The sequence below is a fragment of the Dreissena polymorpha genome, chromosome 11, assembly GCF_020536995.1.
Source record: "Dreissena polymorpha isolate Duluth1 chromosome 11, UMN_Dpol_1.0, whole genome shotgun sequence".
Lineage (NCBI taxonomy): Eukaryota > Metazoa > Mollusca > Bivalvia > Myida > Dreissenidae > Dreissena > Dreissena polymorpha.
Window position 1 is genome coordinate 79,177,844 of NC_068365.1, and position 22,989 is coordinate 79,200,832.

Genomic DNA, 22,989 nt, shown 5'->3' on the forward strand with positions numbered 1-22,989 from the left:
TTCACTCCCAAAGTCATGTTTTACTAGATTTTTTTATAGTTTTAAATACAAACTCTACGACTTATTAAAATCGCAAAAAAAATATTTAATGCTGAAAGCTTATGCAGAAAATAACTGCAAACATTCTGGAAATGTTTCAATCTTTCAAAAATTATTTGATCTCTAGCTGCTTTGGTCAATCCAAATGCAGATAAGCATATTATGGAAAAGAACCATTTTGTAAGTAAAATCTTTTTATACATATTGATGTTCACCATTTGTCATTTTTCTCATTTGTCAGTTTCATTGCTATTAATATTTTATAACCATCAAACAAATTGTTCCATTTGCAATATTTCTCTTAGTTCAAAATAATTTTACAAGAGGGCCTGAAAGGCCCAAAGTTGCTCAGCTGAGATAAAAAGAAATGACATGTTCTTCAACAACAATGTGACTTAACTATAAATGTGGCCTCTAGAGTGCAAACAAGGTTTTAATATAGCCATATATAGCCATATAAGTAAAATGCCCTGCCCCCTGGTGGCCATGTTTTTCAACCAACCAAAACCATTTTTGAACCGTCCATGATATCATTGACATATTATGACCGAATTTCAAAAAGGTTGGACTGTAAAAATGTTAACAAGGAAAATGTTGACGCCTCACTGCCCACTAAAGGCGATCACAAAGCTCATTGTGCTCAGACCAGCTAATGAGGCAAAAATGACTGAGATGACATTTTGCACAATTCATCATAATACTTCATATTTCCAAACAGATTTACAGATTGTCACGAGTTAATTTACATATTATTAAATTAATTAAATAAGCACGAATATTCAAAACTGTAAGCAAAAAACATCTTCCAAATCTTTCTTTAACAAAAAATTAATATGTTTGTATTTGTCAGCAAGAGTTAAACATAATTGTAAAACTTTGTTAAATTTAACAGCAAATGTTGATAAATAACAGGAACCTTTTTTTACACCACTGAAAAATACTTTTTAGCCCGTTTTTGATTTACTTAAGTGCTGCTGTAGTGAAGAACATGTATTGTATTTACACACATTCATAAGTCAATTAACAATAATAATGTTTTATTTATTTGCACTTAACACAATTGAATGGTTCAACTAATCGATCTGCCAAAAATGACAGAGTAAAACAAATGTAACAATTCATATTCCCTATGATCAATATCACATTTTAATAGTGAAGCATTCATTGATATTGCTATAGAAAAGCTTTGGCAGAGGCATTTCCAGAGTTAACCAGATTTTGTTGTTCCTAGCTGCTGGTTTTGCCTTTATGCAGTTGTTTTTTATCTTCTCTATTATTCAAGTCATGATCTTGGCTGCAAGGCACTGATCAATAAGCCACTCCTATGAAATTGCATGCAAATGCCATTATGGGTTTGTGAAACTGAACAATGTGAAGTAAACAAACATAATTATTATTTTAAATGTCAGTTTTCTGATGGATAGGACATTTTATACATGTTTCAGACATAATTCATGTCGATAAAATGTTGCCCCAGAATAGCCTCTGCACAGGGTTATCTGGGCGCCACTTTTTGCCTTGACTGAATTTTTTGTTTAGAAGAGACGTCCTTAAAACGAAAAATTCCATAAAAGAAGAAAGTGTTGTCCCTGCACGTGCTAGTTACGGAAGACACTTGATGCACACACATGTATATTTTTTGCAGAGCGCTACTTTAACCCTTTTCCACTCAGATGCAAAGTGAAAATGTTCAAACAGCATTAAAAACAGAACAGCCTGCAAGTAACTCGCCGTCTGTTCAGGTTTTATGCTGTATACTGCTCATCAGTATCTGAGAGTTGGAAATAAAGACTTTAAAACTTGAATTTAGTAAGAAAGGCCTTGAATTAAAAATAACTTTTTAAGGGGACTGCTAATGTGTCAAAATACATACATGTATCTATGTGGTGAAGAGTTAAATGTACTGTAATACGCAAGAGTGCAGACACATCATTGCCCACCACTATGTTACAGCTAGAAGGCATAACATTAAAATGCTGCTTCTGGATTTGTCATTGCATTAAGCGGAGAAAAATATCTGGCCATTGTGAAAACTCTTGATGGCAAAGATTATATCTGCTTCTTAATGACAGCATGAGATCTGACTATCTAATAGAAATCCATAATATAACAAGCAATGTCAGTTCTGATGCATCCAACAGACCTGCACAGCCGTTTTGAAATCATGAACAATTTTGATCAATAGCCTAATACATAAAAACAACATGCAAACAGGACATCCTTGGGGACTCCTTCATGACAAGCTACTTGATGTCATATCTTAAAAGTACATCATTGTGGCAATCATAGTCCTCAGAACACTTGTACATAATCTTTTCTTTTTAAATTCCTGTTATTGTTGTTGATTGTTTCATTTTTCCTAAGCTGGTCATGCAGGCAAAGCGACTCTACAGATTGGATGTGGTTTATATCAGTTTTAATGTAAACAAAAGGAAAACCACAGATACATTGTACCTAGTGCGGTTTTGTTGCAAATGTCTTGATAATAAACATCATCGTGTTCAGAGTTTAAAATCAACCTTACATAATTTAAGTTTTTAATTATAATTTAATTTAATAATGCCCAGTTTTCTCAGAACAAGACACGATAAGACGTGTCTTGTTCTGAGAAAACTGGACATAATGCATGTGCGTAAAGTGTTGTTGTAGATTAGCCTGTGCAGTCTGCACAGGCTAATCAGGGATGACACTTTCCGCTTTTATGACGTTTTTCGTTTAAATGAAGTCTCTTCCTAGCAAAAATCCAATTTAGGCAGAAAGTGTTGTCCCTGATTAGCCTGTGCAGTTCTGGGAGGACACTTTACGCACATGCATTATGCCCAGTTTTCTCAGAACGCGACTCATAAGATTATCATCTTTAAAACCCATCAGAACCCTAAGTATGTCAATGCTGCAGAGTGGGCCTTCAACTTAAATACTTGAGGGAAACAAACTGTCCATTAATTCAGAAATAAACGCAAGTGGAAGTTTTGTTACTTTTCATTCATTGGCCCATTTAAAAACGTTCAAACCAAAGTCTGCCAATGTCAAGGTTAACAAGATATGTGTTTGTCATAAACACCATGTCCTTTTCTGCGCCGCTTTGAAGCTATATTTTTGACGTTTGACCTTGAAGGATGACCTTGACTTTACACCACTCAAAATGTGCAGCTTAATGAGATACACATGCATGCCAAATATGAAGTTGCTATCTTCAATATTGCAAAAGTTATGGCAAAATGTTAAAGTTGGGGCAAACAAACCAACAAACCAACCAACCAACCAACAGACAGGGCAAAAACAATATGTCCCCCACTATAGTGGTGGAGGACATAAAAAGACGTAAGGTGATGTTAGTAGGTTAATAAAAGAGTTCAACAACATCATCCGAGGGATGGCAAATCTTTGTAGAAAGAACGATTAAGGCAAGAAAAAAACATGACATTTTGGAACCTATTAAGGACTGATGGATGGATGGACAAAAGATACAAAATGTACAAAATAAAAAATCACCTCTTACACCATTCATCATGTTTACTTTTCTCATCCAAGCATGAGTTTTTGGGCAACAACACACAAGAAAACAGCTTTATAAAATGCTAAGACCATTCCATTCCATGAAACATGTAACCAGGCACCAGTTTTTCACCTCCCATTTACTCACCTTCATTTTCAAAGCAGAGGACCCCAGCGACCTTCCTTCTAGAGTACTTTGTGATTGGATACTGGCAGCCAAGGTCAGCCCCAAACCCCCTATTCTGGCAATTAGCAAAGCTATCAGAACCAGAGCAGTTGAAGCGACCCACGGCTATGGGTAGGTTGGATTCGTTGAAGCCCACAGATGCATAATAAGACACGCCCCCTTTGAAATCCAGGGCTCGGCAGGCTGACCTTGCCTCTGTGTTGGTCCAGCCCTTGTTACAGACAGGGCCCCAGAATCCGTACTTCTTAACACTGATCCCACCAAAGTACCGGTCTGTACCATCAATGCGAACCTGAAGACCTGAAGCGGGCAATGGCCATATTTAGTAAATTTGTAAATATTGGTATTTAAATATTTGCGTAACAATTTGCAGACAAACAAGAGGGCCTGAAAGGCCCAAGGTATCCCCCGCAACATATGCTTTGTTTGAGGATGGGTGCAAATTGGACGGATGAACATAATGATAGATGGGCCAAAGCACTTCCAAGATATGGCTCCTAACACAAAAGTGCCGGACGGACAGCCGGACAGACGGACAACGCCAAAACAATATCCCTCCGCCTCTGGCGCGGGAATATATTCATACCAAGTTTCAAAGAAATCCGCCAAAGTGCTTCCAAGATATGGCTCCGGAAACAAAAATGCCTATAGTAAAAAGCATTTTTTCAAGATACAAAGGGCCATAAGTCTGTTTTTAACAGATGGTGTACAATGCCATTTGGCGTGCATCATCCTCTTATGCATATATATACTCATTCCAAGTTTAAATGAAATCCGCCAAAGCACTTCCAAGATATGGCTCCGGACACAAAAGTGCCTATAGTAAAAAGCATTTTTTCAAGATACAAAGGGCCATAAGTCTGTTTTTAACAGATGGTGTACAATGCCATTTGGCGTGCATCATCCTCTTATGCATATATATACTCATAACTAGTTTCAATGAAATCCGCCAAAGAACTTCCAAGATATGGCTCCGGACACTAAAAAGCATTTTTTCAAGATACAAAGGGCCATAAGTCTGTTTTTAACAGATGGTGTACAATGCCATTTAGCGTGCATCATCCTCTTATGCATATATATACTCATACCAAGTTTAAATGAAATCCACCAAAGAACTTCCAAGATATGGCTCCGGACACAAAAGTGCCGGACGGACAGCCGGACGGACGGACAACGCCAAAACAATATCCCTTCGCCTCTGGCGGGGAATATATTCATACCAAGTTTCAAAGAAATCCGCCAAAGCGCTTCCAAGATATGGCTCCGGACACAAAAATGCCTATAGTAAAAAGCATTTTTTCAAGATACAAAGGGCCATAAGTCTGTTTTTAACAGATGGTGTACAATGCCATTTGGCACGCATCATTCTCTTATGCATATATATACTCATACCAAGTTTAAATGAAATCCGCCAAAGCACTTCCAAGATATGGCTCCGGACACAAAAGTGCCTATAGTAAAAAGCATTTTTTCAAGATACAAAGGGCCATAATTCTGTTTTTAACAGATGGTGTACAATGCCATTTGGCGTGCATCATCCTCTTATGCATATATATACTCATACCAAGTTTCAATGAAATCCGCCAAAGAACTTCCAAGATATGGCTCCGGACACTAAAAAGCATTTTTTCAAGATACAAAAGGGCCATAAGTCTGTTTTTAACAGATGGTGTACAATGCCATTTGGCGTGCATCATCCTCTTATGCATATATATACTCATACCAAGTTTCAATGAAATCCGCCAAAGAACTTCCAAGATATGGCTCCGGACACTAAAAAGCATTTTTTCAAGATACAAAGGGCCATAAGTCTGTTTTTAACAGATGGTGTACAATGCCATTTGGCGTGCATCATCCTCTTATGCATATATATACTCATACCAAGTTTAAATTAAATCCACCATAGAACTTCCAAGATATGGCTCCGGACACAAAAGTGCCGGACGGACGGACGGACAGCCGGACGGACGGACAACGCCAAAACAATATCTCCCCGCCTCTGGCGGGGGATAAAAACATAGAACAATAAAATATTTTATGGGAATAATGTATAATACCAAAGTAATCAACAGTTAAAATTTACAATATAATTATTTGTCTGTTGTATCAACTGTGATCCATTTTTTATAAAGTTATTTGAGGATATTTATATTGCAACTTTCTTTTTGCCAAACAATGTTACATTCCTTACTGATGTTGACATCACTTCCAGTTTTTCTTGTTTATGAAGAAAGTTGCAGCCAAAACATGTATTGTGAGCAAGAAATTTAAATTTGAAATGAGAAATATTTGTACAATGTATTTTATTTTGATAATTATGCTGACATTTTGAGATTTGTATGTCTATTCGCATATAAACAACGAATTAAAATAGTCAAAAATTGAATATTCCAAAAACTTTGAATAAGAAAGAACACATTTTCCAATAGCATCTCAGGATTGTTCCCATCCATATTCATTAGTAATTCATTCATCCCCATTCATTAGTAATTCTTTCGTGTTATTGTCCGAGTCATTTAATGATTGATCACCCCTTCAAAGTGTAAATAAAGTAAATAAACACACGACTCTGTAAGCTCAGCAATGTAAATATTTTTTAATAAGAGAACATGTATAGAAATGCGTATAGGACTCAAACCTTTTAAACTTTCATGCATGCATTACACATCACTGCCTTAAGAAGTGTTTAGGAAAATAATATGTAAATCTTGTTAGGCCTTCACAGAAAAAATACATCCTTTTACAAAACCATAAAAGAGACTTTCACACAAAATCTACACTTTTTTACACCATAAACCAAAAAAACTAGGCTTTCACAGGAAAACTACATCCTTTTACAAAACAAAACGAAAATGTTGCAGTATAACTTCATCCTTTCATAATATCATACAAACAAGAGCACCGCATAACGGGTGCCACGCTCGGCTGCGAAAGCTTGTCAGAATTTTAATTTTTTTTAGAGGTCACAGTGACCTTGACCGTTGACCTAGAGACCCAAAAATGGGTGTGGCGTGTAGAACTCATCAAGGTGCAGCTACATGTAAAGTTTTAAAGTTGAAGGTAGAACCACTTTGATTTAAGAGCCAATGTTCAAAACCTTATCAAAATGATAAGGTTTTAACATGACGCGGACGAAACAACGACGGACACGACGAGCTAGCTATGACAATACCTCTGGTTTTGTCCGAAAACAGCCGAGCTAAAAACTAGGCTTTCACAGGAAAACTACATCCTTTTTTAAAACCAAACAAAAACACCTGGCTTTCAGAGGAAAACTACATCTGTTTGCAAAAAACACACCAAAATACTATTTTCCAACTCACTTTTTTCTTCAATTACGTCGTTGCTACAGAACAGGGACACATATTCCCTGGAGATGCAGCCCCACAGTTTCTTGACCATACACTCGTTTAGGTGGGTCAGATTCTCGCTACTGCACTCGATCTTTATTCCCACAATGTCCTGTTGTGTTGTCCCTAAGGCAGATGCTGTCAAAATAAACAAGCAAATTAGTTGAATTGATATCCCCCGCCAATATGCTTCTGGACACAAAACTGTTAAATTTGACACTCAAAAAAGAATTCTTTCAAGATACAAAGGGCCATAAGTTATTAACAGATGGTGTTCGATTCCATTTGGCCTGCATCATCCTCTTATCCATATATATACTCATACCAAGTTTCAATGAAATCTGCCAAAGCACTTCCAAGATATGGCTCCGGACACACAAAAAAAGGATTTTTCAAGAAACAAAGGGCCATAACTCCGGTTATAAACAGATGGTGTACAATGCCATTTGTCGTGCATCATCCTCTTATCCATATATATACTCATACCAAGTTTCAATGAAAATCGCCAAAGCACTTCCAAGATATGGCTCCGGACGGATGGACAAACGGACAAGGCCAAAACAAATTCAGGGGTGTCAATTGGCCAAAATCTAAAATCCTGAAAATAAGCCTAGCATGTGGGGGGCCAGTGCCAAAAGAGGTTTAATAATTCATTTAATTATGTTAACTGTGTTAACAATATGTCAAATTAAATAATTTATGTTTAAAATGACATTTTGTGAAAAAAATCTTTAAATACCAGAACAAAAATCCTCTAATTTATATCAACATCAAAAGCAGTTTTTGAGGGCCTAAATCCTGAATTCAGGAATAATCCTGAACTTTGACACCCCTGAACAATATCCCTCCGCCTATGACGGGGAATAATAAATATTGCATCAGGTCGAAGTTGCCTTACAGAAACTGCAAATAAGCAATTCTTTCTTTTCTTAAACACAGACATGTGGTATAATTTTTATAACTTGTGTGTGTGTTTGTTTTGAGATTTGGATTTTAGTAAAAAGCAGCATGCAGGTGCACTTTGATAGAAAACTATTACACTTGTAGCTTTAAAAGTTACCGTTCAGTAGAACAATACCAGTGTGTAGGACAAGAATAACAAGCAAATTCATTGAATTGATATCCCTGCCAATATGCTTCTGGACACAAAAGTGTTATATTTGACATTCAGCTAAAAAGCATGTTTTTTAAATACAAAGGGCCATAACTCCGTTATTTACAGATGGTGTACAATGCCATTTGGCGTGCATCATCCTCTTAACCATTTTGCACTCAAAAATCGATTGTAACTGACATCAATTTCATTTTTGCCTATCAACTAAAATTGAAATCCATTTTGAATGACAAGCAAAATCGATTTTCGATTGCAAAAAATGGTTTGTGAACACGGAGCCTGATCTAACCATGTAACTTTACTTTCTGCATACAGACACTTCTCTAAAGTTTCATGATTGCATGATTGGTCTCTATTACATACTTCTCTGCATAAGCCTTATTTAAACTTCCTTTTTCATTTTTAAAGTACATGGCTCAAGGACGATATGGATGCAAGTTGTGCTGAAACAGGATCCCATCCTGTATTTTATGCCCAAGCACACTCCTCTAAAATCTTTAAAATATTGGTTTCACAAAATCTTATTTTTAAGAAAAAAAATAGCAAAGTTTGGAGTTAGTTTAAATCTCCATGCAAATGTCATAATCTATTTTATAACCTTTTGCTATGCTCGAATGTGTATGCATACATACAATACTTTTTTAATAGGTTCAGGAATTAAATACGATTATTTATTAACACAATACAACTTGATTCAACATGATAAAAATCAAACCGATAAGAAACGCCATGTACATACGGAGCATCATGGTATCTTAATGAGCCCTGTTCTGGGAATAGTGGGCTTAATACATGCGCGTTAAGTGTCATCCCAGATTGGCTTGTGCAGCCCAAACAAGATAATCAAGAATTACACTTTCCGCCTTACCTGAATTTTAGCTTCGATGAAACTTCATTAAATCAAAACAAGAGCTGTGTTTGTGAAACACAATGCCCCCTATTGTGCCGCTTTGAAGCCATATATTTGAGCTTTGACCTTGAAGGATGACCTTGACCTTTCACCACTCAATGGAGCCACATGCATGCCAAATATCAAATATCAAATTGCTATCTTCAATATTGCAAAAGTTATGACCAAGGTAAAAGTTTTGGGACAGACACACAGACACGCACATACAATGACAGACAGACAGACAGGCCAAGAAGTATATACCCCCAATCATTCGATCCGGGGGCATAAAAATACCATAAAGGGGAAAGTGTTTTCCCTGAAGCACATGCATTTAGCCCCGTTTTCCAAAATGCAGCTCAAATGATTGCCGTGTCAACCCTTCACCCACCTGGTTGATACTGGCCATACTTGTAGCCCAGCTGCTTGCATGCCACGACAGCCGCAATACTGTTGAAGGAATCGTCACACACCGCCATGAAGGGACCATTTGCCTCCAGCTGGATCTCTAACACTCCATAGTTGCTGACAGAGGTCCTCGTCAGGTTCACTGAGGGATCAGAATTGTAGTTTTTTAACATATGTAACTTAGTAATTATTTATGATACGAGTCGCGTTCTGAGAAAACTGGGCATAATGCATATGCGTAAAGTGTCGTCCCAGATTAGCCAGTGCAGTCCGCTCAGACTAATCAGGGACGACACTTTATGCTTTTATGACATTTTTCGTTTAAACGAAGTTTCTTCTTAGCAAAAATCCAATTTAGGCAGAAAGTGTTGTCCCTGATTAACCTGTGCGGACTGCAAAGGCTAATCTGGGACGACGCTTTACGCACATTCATTAAGCCCAGTTTTCTCAGAACACAATCTAAATTGATTACTTCAAACAATATTTATTGTCCGATTATTGAATTTAGTACCTGTCTAGTGTTTAAAAAGATTCCTTTGAAGCTTTTAATGCAACGACGACAAACAAACACATAAACAGAACACTGTTTAATTCTTCTGTAAATTTTGGATTACCTATATTATATTAAATGAAATGTTGCTTTTATAATTTTAATTCAAAACCTGGTAGACCATTCAAATATCATCATTTTTTATCATTTAGGGTTTTTGGTTTAATGCGTGTTAGCAGAGTATAACTGTTTGCGCGGAAAAAATACATCTATTCCGTCACTTACCGGCATGAATGGACACGTGTTTCCTGCAGGTGACAGTCAGATGGGGAACCTTGTTCTTCAAGTCATCCTGCACATTGGGACAGGAGTCCCCTTCAAGGTAAGAGAGACACTGGTCCAGCCTCGACTCCGTTCCCTGGCAACCAAACATGATTGGGGACAGCTTCACACGCTGGTTACTGCAGTAGTCCATATCATCTGGAAAATATCACACAAGAAATTGCCAAATTTGCAGGCGGAAGATGATTTAACCAACCACAGCCATTTTCCACTGACAACATTAAAACAAGAGATTGCCAAGCAATATGGTCCCCTACCAGTAAAACTCCACCATTGTCAGATTTTGTAATTTTATTTTTTTATTTGTTGCCATAGCAACCAGAATTCTTGACGAAGGAACAAAATAAAATGGGGTGCATAATCTCCATATTGCCATCTATCCATGTTTCAAAATTCATGAAAAAATATGAAGAACTTAAAAAGTTATTGCAGGATCCAGAAAAGTGTGACGGACAGACTGACTGACTGGTAGGGGACAATTAACAGGGTGTGTGAGAAACTGAGTATGCCTTCAGATCAAGGTCCGCACAGGCTAATCAGGGACGACACTTTTCACCTCAATTGGATTTTTGCTAAGAAGAGACTTCATTTAAATGAAAAATGTCATCAAAGCTGAAAGTGTCGTCCCTGATTAGCCTGTGCGGACTGCACAGGCTAATCTGGGACGACACTTCACGCACAAGCATAATGCCAAGTTTTCTCAGAACAAGACACTTGTAAACAATATTGAACTGAACACATACCATATGAGGAGGTCCCTTCAGAGAAGCCAAGCTGTCGACATATGACCGTGGTGAAGTTGGAGACATCGTTCATATCGCACACATGGGCCCAGTACTGTCCCTGATTGACTTGGACCTGCACTACTCCATACTGGATACCTTTGGTGGCTGTCAGTTGCACTGATATAGGAGTACATATAAACGTAAAAGAACTGAAATGTAGTATGTTGTGACATAATATTCAAATGCAGGAAACACACTACCATTTAACACCATTAATTTGCATAACTTGCTATTTCAAACTTTGTATGGTTCTTATTTTGCTAGTTTAAACTTTTTCTAGTCCATATTTTTATGCTAATCACTTATTCAAATTTTCCCAATAAAATGTATCTATATGCCTTACTGCAATTTCGATCCTAATTATGTTTTTCACAATTTATAAGTCATGTTAACTTCAAGGTTAAACCCAAATGCTGTCTTAAAATTGTGAGAAAACAATCTATGAGTAATTTTTAAGTGCCTTCTGTTGTTTCTGGATAAGCAAGTCAGTTAAAATTGTTAAAGGAATATAATACGATACATGTGAATATTCAACTGAATGAAAATTTGAATATTTAAATACCAATTTTGTTGTGCAATGCCATCCCTACCTTTTCAGACACAATTTAATACTTCTATGATGAAAGGAATTTAAAAATGTAATAACTACAATGACATTTTGTACATTTGCATGCAGCTAATATTTTCTACACATATTCAAGACATGAAATCTTACTCTTTAATGCAGGGCATGTGAATGAGAATGAATAATTAATTAAAGTCTTGTTGAAGTATTAGCTGCATGCAGGTAGAATGTATAAGCATCTTATGACCACTTTAACACGATTAAGCTCCCTTTTTTCATTACTACTCATGTTAATGTTGACTTTAAAATGTCGCACCATCTGTGATGTTCACTGGGCTTTGGCAGAGCAGAGTCACCCTATATCTGGGTTGGCAAGCCATATTCCGCCTGACGGTGCAGTCTTCAAGCCGAGTGGTCCTGGGTTGGCATTCGAAGTTATAGGTCACAAGCTCTTCTTTGGGGTCAGCTGTTTCAATAAATGCACAGTTATGCTACCATAAACAAAATCTTCATCTTTAAAATAAAACATCAACAGCAATTTCAATACTTTTTGAAAACCATCAATCAAATATGACCCCCTGCTTAAAAATTCAGGAGGAACGGTCATTTTCAGTCAGAATTTTCAGTGGCTTAAATACCGAAATCCAGAGTAAGTTTGTTTCTGCATAGGTGTTTAAAAAAGCATTGAATGTTGCAGATTTGTTTTGAAAACTGAATAGTGGTACTCCCTAAGTTGCAGGCTTTTTATCTGATTTTGGGGAAAGGGCCTGGCCTTTTTTTAGGGGAATAAAATCTCGCGAAACGCCGGATTTGGCGGAAAAATAAGAAAAGTCTAAAATAATCAATTTAACATATTTTACTGTTATACAAATTAAATGCAAAATTCTATTTTCTACACTGGATCAGGTTAACTTAAAGACTTAAAGGTTTTAAAAAAATATATAGATATAATTGTTTGAGAGAAAATCTCTGTAACAAAAAAATCGTCAAAGGGAAAGGGCCGATATTTGTTACGTCTTAAAGAAGGAAACAAAACTGAGTTGAAATAGAGCATTGGCACAAAACAATCGCTAAAAATACACCTGCACCGATATGTGACAGACATAGGAGCCATGCACCTGCACCGATATGTGACAGACATAGGAGCCATACACCTGCACCAATATGTGACAGACATAGGAGCCATACACCTGCAACGATATGTGACAGACATAGGAGCCATGAACCTGCACCGATATGTGACAGACATAGGAGCCATACACCTGCACCGATATGTGACAGACATAGGAGCCACACACCTGCACCGATATGTGACAGACATAGGAGCCATACACCTGCACCGATATGTGACAGACATAGGAGCCATACACCTGCACCGATATGTGACAGACATAGGAGCCATACACCTGCACCGATATGTGACAGACATAGGAGCCATACACCTGCACCGATATGTGACAGACATAGGAGCCATACACCTGCGCTGATATGTGACAGACATAGGAGCCATGCACCTGCACCGATATGTAACAGACATAGGAGCCATGCACCTGCACCGATATGTGACAGACATAGGAGCCATGCACCTGCACCGATATGTGACAGACATAGGAGCCATACACCTGCACTGATATGTGACAGACATAGGAGCCATACACCTGCACCGATATGTGACAGACATAGGAGTCATACACCTGCACCGATATGTGACAGACATAGGAGCCATACACCTGCACCAATATGTGACAGACATAGGAGCCATGCTCATAGCGGAGATCAAGGGTACATTACTCAGGAACAGTGGATCTCAGGCAGGAAAAAGGTGTCTTGCCCATCTTTACCTCCATGTTTTGACATATTATTTTAAGTGGTTAACTCAATAGCTTCAGATATGCAGAAGCAGTTTGCTTGACAACCATTTTATATTAACAGACCACATGAATATTTTACAGAGTCTAAAGTCCAGCAAATAAAAATGTTGATCCAGATTTATTGGATCACCAATAAGCAGACTGATACTTATAAAATCTCCCTCAAGTTCACCTTGCAACCTGAACATCTTGAGAGAAATTGCCTGTATAGAATTTGCCCAGACCTAGGCTCTGAAACAGCCAAAATACAAACGCTGGTGTATTCGTACCTGTCATTCGCGCAAATCGGCCACCATTAGTGTATCCGAGCTGCTTGCAGGCAATGTCCGACAAGCCCTCATGCAGGTCTTCATTGAAACACATGGAGGAATTCTTGCCATCAATAAGTACAAGCAATCTGTTAGATGGGCCCATGAACACTGAAAGAGGTGAAAACATGTGAATTTATTGGATACAGGACAGTATCTATACGGATAGCACTTTGATAACACAGAAACCAAAAGCATGTGCAAGAGTTGTTCCTCATTTTTTAAGTTTATATCCTGAGCATAAGTTTGAGATACGGGACATGATGGAGTTGATAAATGGTATAATAATTTTCAGATAGCAATTGGGAATTTTGTAGTTTTTCTACAATTGGGAAAGTACCTTTTACAGGTATTTTATAAAGAAGGGGAAAAAATGCTGCTTTATAAACTGTACATTAACCCTTATAGCGCTGGAACTGAATTTTGAAGGCTTTTGCAAACAGTTTGGATCCAGATGAGACGCCACAGAACGTGCCGTCTCATCAGGATCCAAACTGTTTGCTATTCTGATAGTATTCTTTGGAAAAAAATTCGAAGAAAATGCTAATTTTATAAATTCTGCAGACGAAATTTTTGCCAAAGACAAATTTCCCAGCATGCAAAGGGTTAAGTCATTTAGACAGTACCTTTCTGCACAGTGACAGCCATTTCGCAGTTGATCGTTATCACCTTCTCCTCCTCACAAGTATCCAACTGTGTGATGTAACACTGTGACAGATTCGACTCATTGCCCAAGCAGTCAAACTTTAGTGGTAGTATGGTCATATTGTTGCCTTTTTGCAAATGCTCGATCGGATCTGTAACAGAAGTGAACACAGACTGATTTGACTGATGAACATAGAGTTATATTTGTTGAGTTATTCATACATTTCTCTGGGCATGTTTAAGTATACTATCAGGACAAAAATTTGACATAAGTTCTAGAGTCAATAAGCACCTAAGCACCCATGACCAGATTATTTGTCGCTCACAAGTTGAAAGCTCCAAAGTCAAGATCATTCAAAAAGAAAAATGCAAGGTAACAAGCTAACATGTTAGTTTTTTCAAAATGGAAATTTCGAGGATTGAAAAAACAAACATTATTTTTATTAACATTCTTTAAGCATTCACATTTAGTGAATTATACACAGACTACAGGAGAAGGCTATAATATATACATTATTAAATCAAGTGTAATGCCCTTATTGCAAATGTACATGCATAAAGGGCATTACACAGATATTTAATCCATTTTTGCAATTTCAAAATACCTGAAGACTCCCATAGCAACCTGCAAATATTTTCCCTGATTTTTTAGTGACTTAAAATGGTATAATTCACTCGCTTTTTTTTCTAAAATCCCCTGACAATTAACTGACTCTGATAACAAATAAAACTTCCATGTCTTTCCCAGTTTGCTGTCAACCCTGGTAATTGAAGTCATACACTACATGTACATGTACATGTATATAAATTATACTAAACTGTTTATAATTAATATTTGAAGGATTATTTATAGATTTATTAGTAATTATTTACTTTATATACAATTTAAATTATTTTTATCAAATCATATTAAACTGTGTAAAATTTATTTTGATTGATCATTTATAGATTTATTATATTTTTATACTTTATATATACAAATCTTTAAATTCCTTTTCAAAAAATATAGAACAATTAAATGAGTTCTTAAATTTTAAAATATAACTAATCAGCTAACAATTGATTTGTTTTTGAACTTACAGACACTAGCAAATCCGCCTTCGGGGTAACTGTTCTGCCTGCACACAACTGAAGCGTCCACATTGTTGAAACTTTTGCTGCAGACGTAAACAAATCTGTCCCGAACCAACAGTTTTAAAATTCCATAAGACTGGTAACGGCCCTCAATCTCAACTAAAAAAGAAAATTGTTATTTCTCTTTCACAACATTTACATGAACAAACTCATGACAAATAGATGGTGACTGGGATTGCATAATTTATTTCCTAGCAAGAAAATTAACAACATCACATAATAAAAATTATTTAAAACAAGAGATGTGTTTGTCAGAAACACAATGCCCCCAATTGCGCCGCTTTGAAACCTAGACATCATCTAGATACAACTTCTGACCAAGTTTGGTGAAGATCGGATGAAAACTACTTAAATTAGGGAGCGGTCAACATGCTCAATGTTTAAAACGCACGAAGTGACCCCGTGACTTAGTTTTTAACATGACGACATGACCCATATTCGAACTTGACCTAGACATCATCTAGATACAACATCTGACCAAGTTTGGTAGGATCGGATTGCAACTACTGGAATTAAAGAGCGGACACTGAATACGGCAGGGTTTTTTTGGGGTTGTAGGGGAAGGGGCCTTTAGCCCTTAGGTTGGGGAAATTTCATGTGCGATTTTCCACTTTTGGGGAAATTTCACGCGCAAATTTCCACTTTTGGGGAAAAATCACGCGCGTTTTTTCCTTAATAGGGGAAAAATTTAAAGGGTCATACTTTTACTGTTAATTGGGTAAAAAAACAAAAAAGACTGTTATTTTCTTCATACATCAATACAGACTGCTGAAGTGGACTTACTTTTTGTGAAAAAAAGCTGAAATAACATGCATGGTGAAAGGTCAAGGTCATCCTTCAAGGTCAAGGTCAAAAAAACAAATCCAAGGAGAGAAATAAGCTTTCAAGGGACTGGGAGGTAAGTAATGAACCATCCAAATGATATGGTCTTTTAATTGAGAGTGGGACCCAATTTGAAGGAATAATAACACTGCTTTTAAATCAATACCAAATATAACAATCCTTAATATTCTTTACAAATTATATTAATTATTGATGTGCATAATAATTTAGCTTAAATTAAATACAGTGTAATAGTTATGTACTTCTTTACAAGTACATAAGTCGCGGAAATATGTGCCAGTTTGCACTAGAAAACTTCAACTTCTTACATTTAAATCCTTTCTTAATCTGAAACACCCAAATGTTTATATATCAAAACAAGTTGCAGATCGATTCATTATTCAATTTAATCAATACATAATTGTTCTTCAGGTCAAAATCAGGACACTATGATCATGAAAATTGTAGAGACCTAAACTTGTGTCATTACCAAAACAAAATGTCCCTTTATTATATGTTACTACATGTAGGAGCACTAATAAAAAAAGTTTTAATAGAAATTCTTGCCTATTATAATCAGTGGTTTTTTTATGGCAATTTCGGGGCCAATATTCGGCCCCATTCCCCTTAAAAAAAGAGTATATATTTTTCCCCCATTTTGTAAAAAAAATCCCCTCCAGAAGTAAAAAAAAAACAATTTTTTTTTTTTTTTTTTTTAGAAAGAACTGTCTCATAATCATGATAAATATATCTCAAATTTATTTCATAAACAACTAAAAAAGTATATGGCTATAATGTAGTTTAATTTGAATAATTATAAAGAGTTGTATCAAATAGTTTTTCCCAAATCAGTGGACTTTTCACATTAATTGCATTTTTATCCCAAATTTTCTCCCAAATGGCCTGATGTATCTATATTGTGTCAATATTTGTTGATAAAATCATTCCAATTTGGTCCATTTTATTGATAAAAAATGCTCAAATTTGCCATTTTATCGATTTGAAAGATCCCAATTAGACTCAAAATGGCTAAGAAAACTGAGACAGTGCATGAAGGCTGAACTGTCTGAAACTTAAATGTTGAAAAAATCTTTGATATATATTTTAATTTTAAGAAAATTGACAAAGACATTCAGCTGTGAATATTATATTCATACAAACATGTGTATTAATATGATAAATATCATTACATATAAACAAGTGAATTTTAAATTTTCCCCTTTTCCTAAAAACGACGCATTTTTTCCCCTTTGGGCGGGCCCCGCCACCATTCCCCTATAAGTAAAAAAAACACTGATAATAATAATGTTTTAAAAAAAAATTAATAAACATAATTGTACGCCATTTTTTTACAGTAAACACACACGTACACTGTGCACATGTCGTTGTTAAATGAATAATGGGATATGTTTCTATTTGATGTCAAATTGAGCAAGGATAGGTGGTTATGGTGGAATTCCAACTGAATATGCAATAAATCAGGTAACGAATGGAGTGCTGTTCTTGCTAAATCACAACAACCAATCCACAAGAATTGGATAATTAAATTAAAATTGAATGCAACATGTACAAGTACAATGTTTCTGAAAATCAGGCAAAAGAATTCTCTCCCTCGTCACCAACAGTACAACTTCAGTATATTCAAATGTTCTGTCAGTTGGAAAATCTGCCATAAAGCCATGTCAGAATAATTGTATTTCAATAGCATTATATAAAAAACAAAACTTTTTTCAATGATATTTGTTTTTCAGAATGTATATTCAACTTTTGTATTGAATGAAAATTTCATTTAGAAAAAGAAAGACTAAAAACAAGTAAAAGGCAGTTTTGTTAATATTCCCACCTGTTCATCAAACCAAGACTTAACATACTATATATTTAAGTTTTTGTAGTAAAGACAAAAGTATTTAATAAATGTTTCATAACAATAATTAATGTTTTATACTAAAGCAGCAGTGTTCTGCCGTGGATGCGCCCTTGCGTCATTGGCGCCAAAAAAGAGATTTGTCCCCACTCGTTTTCCGGGTATATATGGGTCTGCGGGCGCACAGGAATTATAAATAAAAACTAATTGATTCAATGTGTAAGTCGGTAAAGAAATAGAGTGAATGCGTAACTAGAACGAATTATTTCATTGGATGTGACGTCATTTTACAGCAAATGGTTAATTTACTTTAATAACACATTATTTCATTGGTAAGTTGAGATTATAACAACCAATCATATACCAAGAAAATTTCCACAGCTATCAAAATGGCGGAAAGTGACCAGTCAAAAAAAACAAAATAGATTTTTTTCTTCCAGAAAGTAAAATTAGAAAATATGACTATAATAATAACACCCCAACAAGTCCAAATATCGTTTAGCAATGACGAAAAAGATATCAATGGAACAAATGTTCTAACCAAGTATCATGAAGAATGAACAACAAATGGCCCCTTGGGGGCCATGTTTTTTTAACAGACCTGAACCATTTTTGAACTCTTCCAAGATATGTCCAAATTTCATGAAGATTGTGGAAAAAATGTGTCTTCTAGACTGTTCACATGTTGTCACTATATATATATAAAGAAAACTGCCCCACTCCCTGGCGGCCATGTTTTTTCTTTTCACTGATCATGACCATTTTCAAACTTGTCCGAGACATCCACATAACTAATGTTTTGACAAAATTTCATGATGATTAGGCAAAACATGTGACTTCTAGAGTGTTCACAAGCCTTTTTACTTAATAGATATAAGGAAAATGACCCCCCCTGGCGGCCATGTTTTTTTACCGATCCAAACCATTATCAAACTCAACTGTCCTATCCAGGTGTGGTAGTGCGGTCTCCTTCGCTTACGCAAATGAACCGGTCACAGGACGGTTACAAGTTATGTAACTTTGTGAGCACTTTTGTAATGCCGAAATATTTATTTGACAAACTCTTATTTCCGGTCAGAATGACTATACTGACTGGTTATATTCAATTAACTAAAGGCGTTCAGTCAGGGACGCCTAAATACACTAAAAGAATTTATTTATAAGTGAAAACCAAGGCAGCTTTAACAAAAATAACACATTTTTATTCCAAGAACAATGACAGAAAATTAAGAACAGGTACAAGCCAAGTCAAAAGAATCTAAGTATCGTTACAAAAATGAACAACAATCATACTAAATTATGAAAAATGCAATGAATATAGTGCAAACATGTACAAATGAAATAATGAGAGAGTAAGTAAAAAAATCCCCCAAAAAGGGAAACGCCGCGAAAATTCCCCCTCCTAAGGGCTGCGGACCCCTTCCCCCAAAGTAGTGTGAGGGCCCTGGATAAGTGCAGGGTTTTTAATCTGAATTTGGGGAAAAGGCCTGGCCTTTTTTTAAGTGAAAAAAATCGCGCGAAAGCGCCGGATTTTGAGAAAAATAAGGAAAGTCTTAAATAATCATTAACATATTTTACAGTTTTTAAAACAAATTCAAGGCAACAGATAATTTAATTATGGAATACTTTCTATTTTCTACACCGGATCAGGTAAACTTATATATTTTAAAGTTAAAAAAAAAAAATTTTTTTTTTTTTTTTTTTGCAATTGGGAATTGTTGTTTTTCAATTGGGAAAAAAACAACCAGATTTGCATTGGGAATGGGGCCGAATTTCGGACCCGTGGCATAGGGCGGAAAAAGCCTGAACATACAGCAAATACCTTAAAGAATTTAAAAAGAATTTCAAAATCTGTCAAAAAAACTGATATAAATATAAGTTACTGTTAGTCTAGAAAGTGCTTTAAAAATCTAGTTTACAAAATAGGTCTAATTTAATCTAAAGAACAATATTTATGGAGATTAGGAAACTTCAGTGAATCAAATGTAAAAATAAGAAAAATTTAATTAAGTTATTGAAAATAGAATAGAGTCTTTCTAATTCAGAAAATGCCAAATACAAAATGAAATAATCTAAATAATAAGAATAATTTAGAAAATAATGCCAAAATGTCTTGATGCTGGTGTTAAAAATAGTTTAGAGTTTAATTATTTCACAGGTTTTTTTCTGCCTATTTTGGAAAAAGCTTAAGGAGTCTGACCAAATTGGGAAATTTTTATCGACAAAACTGTCCATTTTGGGAATTTTTGCTTCAATGAAACGGATCATTTTGGGAATTTATCATGCTTATATAATTCAGAGGTTTAACAAATAAATTTGTTTTTATTTGTTATTTTGACCTTAAATGCAGGTAAGCATCAGATGAGTTAGTTTGGTTTGTGTGAATGTGCTGTGAAATGGGGAGCACAGCAGGTTCATGGAGCTGAATCCTCGCTCAACCACATTAGCGCTTGTTGGTATGATACACATCAGCTGGACGAGTTGAAACATTAATAATCTAATAATCATAAGTCATTAGACACTTCTTTCTAAAAAAAAAAAAAAAAAATGTTGTTTTTTTTATTTATTTTTTTGGATATTGGGAATTTTTGTTATAATTTTTGTTTGGGATCAGGTCTGTTTGCATTGGGAATGCCTCCGTTTTCCGGAGGCCAGACAGTGCTGAAAAACCCGTTTCAAAATTCCAACCTTTTTCAAGAGCTGTTAACTTTTCAAGAAAGCATCAAGAGGTGTTTTAATCAGTCAAAACAGCTTATTTTATACAGTTCAGAAGAGATCAATGGCAGAGTAGTCAATTTTCCCTCAGAACAGTGCATTTATCAATGATCAATATCTTCCCAAATTCCAGAGCAGAACTAAAAATAGATTACTGAACCAGGTTAAACAAGGGAGATAAATACTGCATAAATACTGCAAAATCATGTACATGTTGTCTTTCTTTCAGTTATCTCTAAGTTGAAAGGCTTATCATAAGTGTTAATGACTAAAACAGTTATGTTAACTATGAAAATTCTGTGTTATGAAAAATTACATAATACAGTTAATGTCACATAATACTGACATAATAAAACCAAACTTTACTACACAGGAAACCAATGTTCTGACCAAATTTCATGAAGATTGAGCAAACTAGAAAGTTAACAAGATTTTACTATAGCCATGTATAGCCATATAAGGAAAAATGCCCTGCCCCTTGGCAGCCATGTTTTTCAAGCCAAGGTTACCATTTTTGAACTCATCCAAGATATCACTGGGACAAATCATCTGAGCAAGTTTCATGAAGATCGGAAAATAAATGTGGCCTCTAGAGTGTTAACAAGGTTTTACTTAAGCCATATAAGGAAAATGCCCCGCCCCCTGGCGGCCATGTTTTTCAACCAACCAACATCATTTTCGAACTCGTCCAAGATATCATTGGGATGAATTTTCTGACCAAGTTTCATGAGGATCAGACAATAAATGTGGCCTCTAGAGTGTTAACAAGATTTTACTATAGCCATATACAGCCATATAAGGAAAAATGCCCCGCCCCTTGGCAGCCATGCTTTTCAAGCAAACGTAACCATTTTTGAACTCATCCAAGATATCATTGAGACCAATCTTCTGACAAAATTTCATGAAGATTGGACAATAAATGTGGCCTCTAGAGAGTTAACATGTCAAATGTTGACGCCGCACAACGCACCACAGACAAAAGGCGATCACAATAGCTTACCATGAGCACGTTGTGCTCAGGTGAGCTAAAATAGAAAACGCCTTTACTATCGGTAATTCTAATTTGAAAGGGAATTCCCAGCAGATGTAGACAGATGTAGATGTAGACATTATATACATGTACCTGTAACTGTTCAAAATTTTGATAATACGTTGACAATTGTTTGACAGTTTTAAAAAGTTTTTAAAATGTTCAAGTTTAAATTAGAATGTTACATCCTGTGGACTGGCTGTAGGAAGAAATCAAGCCAGTTTAAGAGTGCAAGTAAAAGGTTATTAGTTTCTGAAAATTTTATTCTGCTACAAATATATTTCTGTGTCCCCAGATTTTTCCCATTTGTCCCCACTTTTTTTACCCTAAAGGGTCCCTGTCCATAACAGTAAAGATTAACGGCAGAACACTGAAGCAGCATATAAACATTGATTAAATGTTTTCCAAAAAATAAAATTTTCCTGGAGGTCCCTGTATCCATTCCCGTTAACGCAAAAAATAAACACTAAACTTCATCAACATTAACTTGGGAAAGATCTACGATGACACATAGTACTGGGTGGTTTCACAGACAGCAAGGTGGAAAGTTGGACCAGTTTGTTGACATTTTATTGAAGATTGCTAAATCCACAGACTTTCTTATTGTTTATTATCCTTCAAACACTTAAGAAAGGGTTTTATACACAAATCTGTTTATGTCCAATTGAATATATGCAAAATATATGTTTATTACATAAAGATTTTCACAATGTGTTGAATATTCTCTTAGGCTGGATGGGGGATAAAAAATTAACAGGGTACAGCATCTGTTGTTTTGCTCTTAATCTTTCCCTAAGCCAAGGCAAATTACCAAAAACTGCAAATTTGTCCATATGGAAATTGTACCTTCACCACATATGTATGCTGGCTTTCTGTTGTTTATTTCAGCAATGTACATTATTACTTCGTAATAATAATTTCAAGGTTGCTTAATAA

At 35.7% G+C, this 22,989-nt stretch overlaps 1 protein-coding gene across 2 annotated transcripts in view; it reads right to left on the minus strand.

The window, feature by feature from the left end:
- The window catches only part of LOC127850915 (insulin-like peptide receptor), a 92,381-nt gene that overhangs the window by 68,703 nt on the left and 689 nt on the right, over positions 1–22,989 (minus strand). For both annotated transcript variants that reach the window (XM_052384313.1, XM_052384312.1), the window contains exons 2-10: positions 15,569–15,721; positions 14,470–14,640; positions 13,805–13,954; positions 11,981–12,130; positions 11,058–11,216; positions 10,258–10,452; positions 9,466–9,624; positions 7,045–7,209; positions 3,683–4,021 (exon numbers count right to left, since the gene is read on the minus strand). In XM_052384313.1, coding sequence (XP_052240273.1) covers positions 3,683–4,021; positions 7,045–7,209; positions 9,466–9,624; positions 10,258–10,452; positions 11,058–11,216; positions 11,981–12,130; positions 13,805–13,954; positions 14,470–14,640; positions 15,569–15,721 — 1,641 coding nt within the window. The remainder of the gene's footprint in view (positions 1–3,682; positions 4,022–7,044; positions 7,210–9,465; positions 9,625–10,257; positions 10,453–11,057; positions 11,217–11,980; positions 12,131–13,804; positions 13,955–14,469; positions 14,641–15,568; positions 15,722–22,989) is intronic.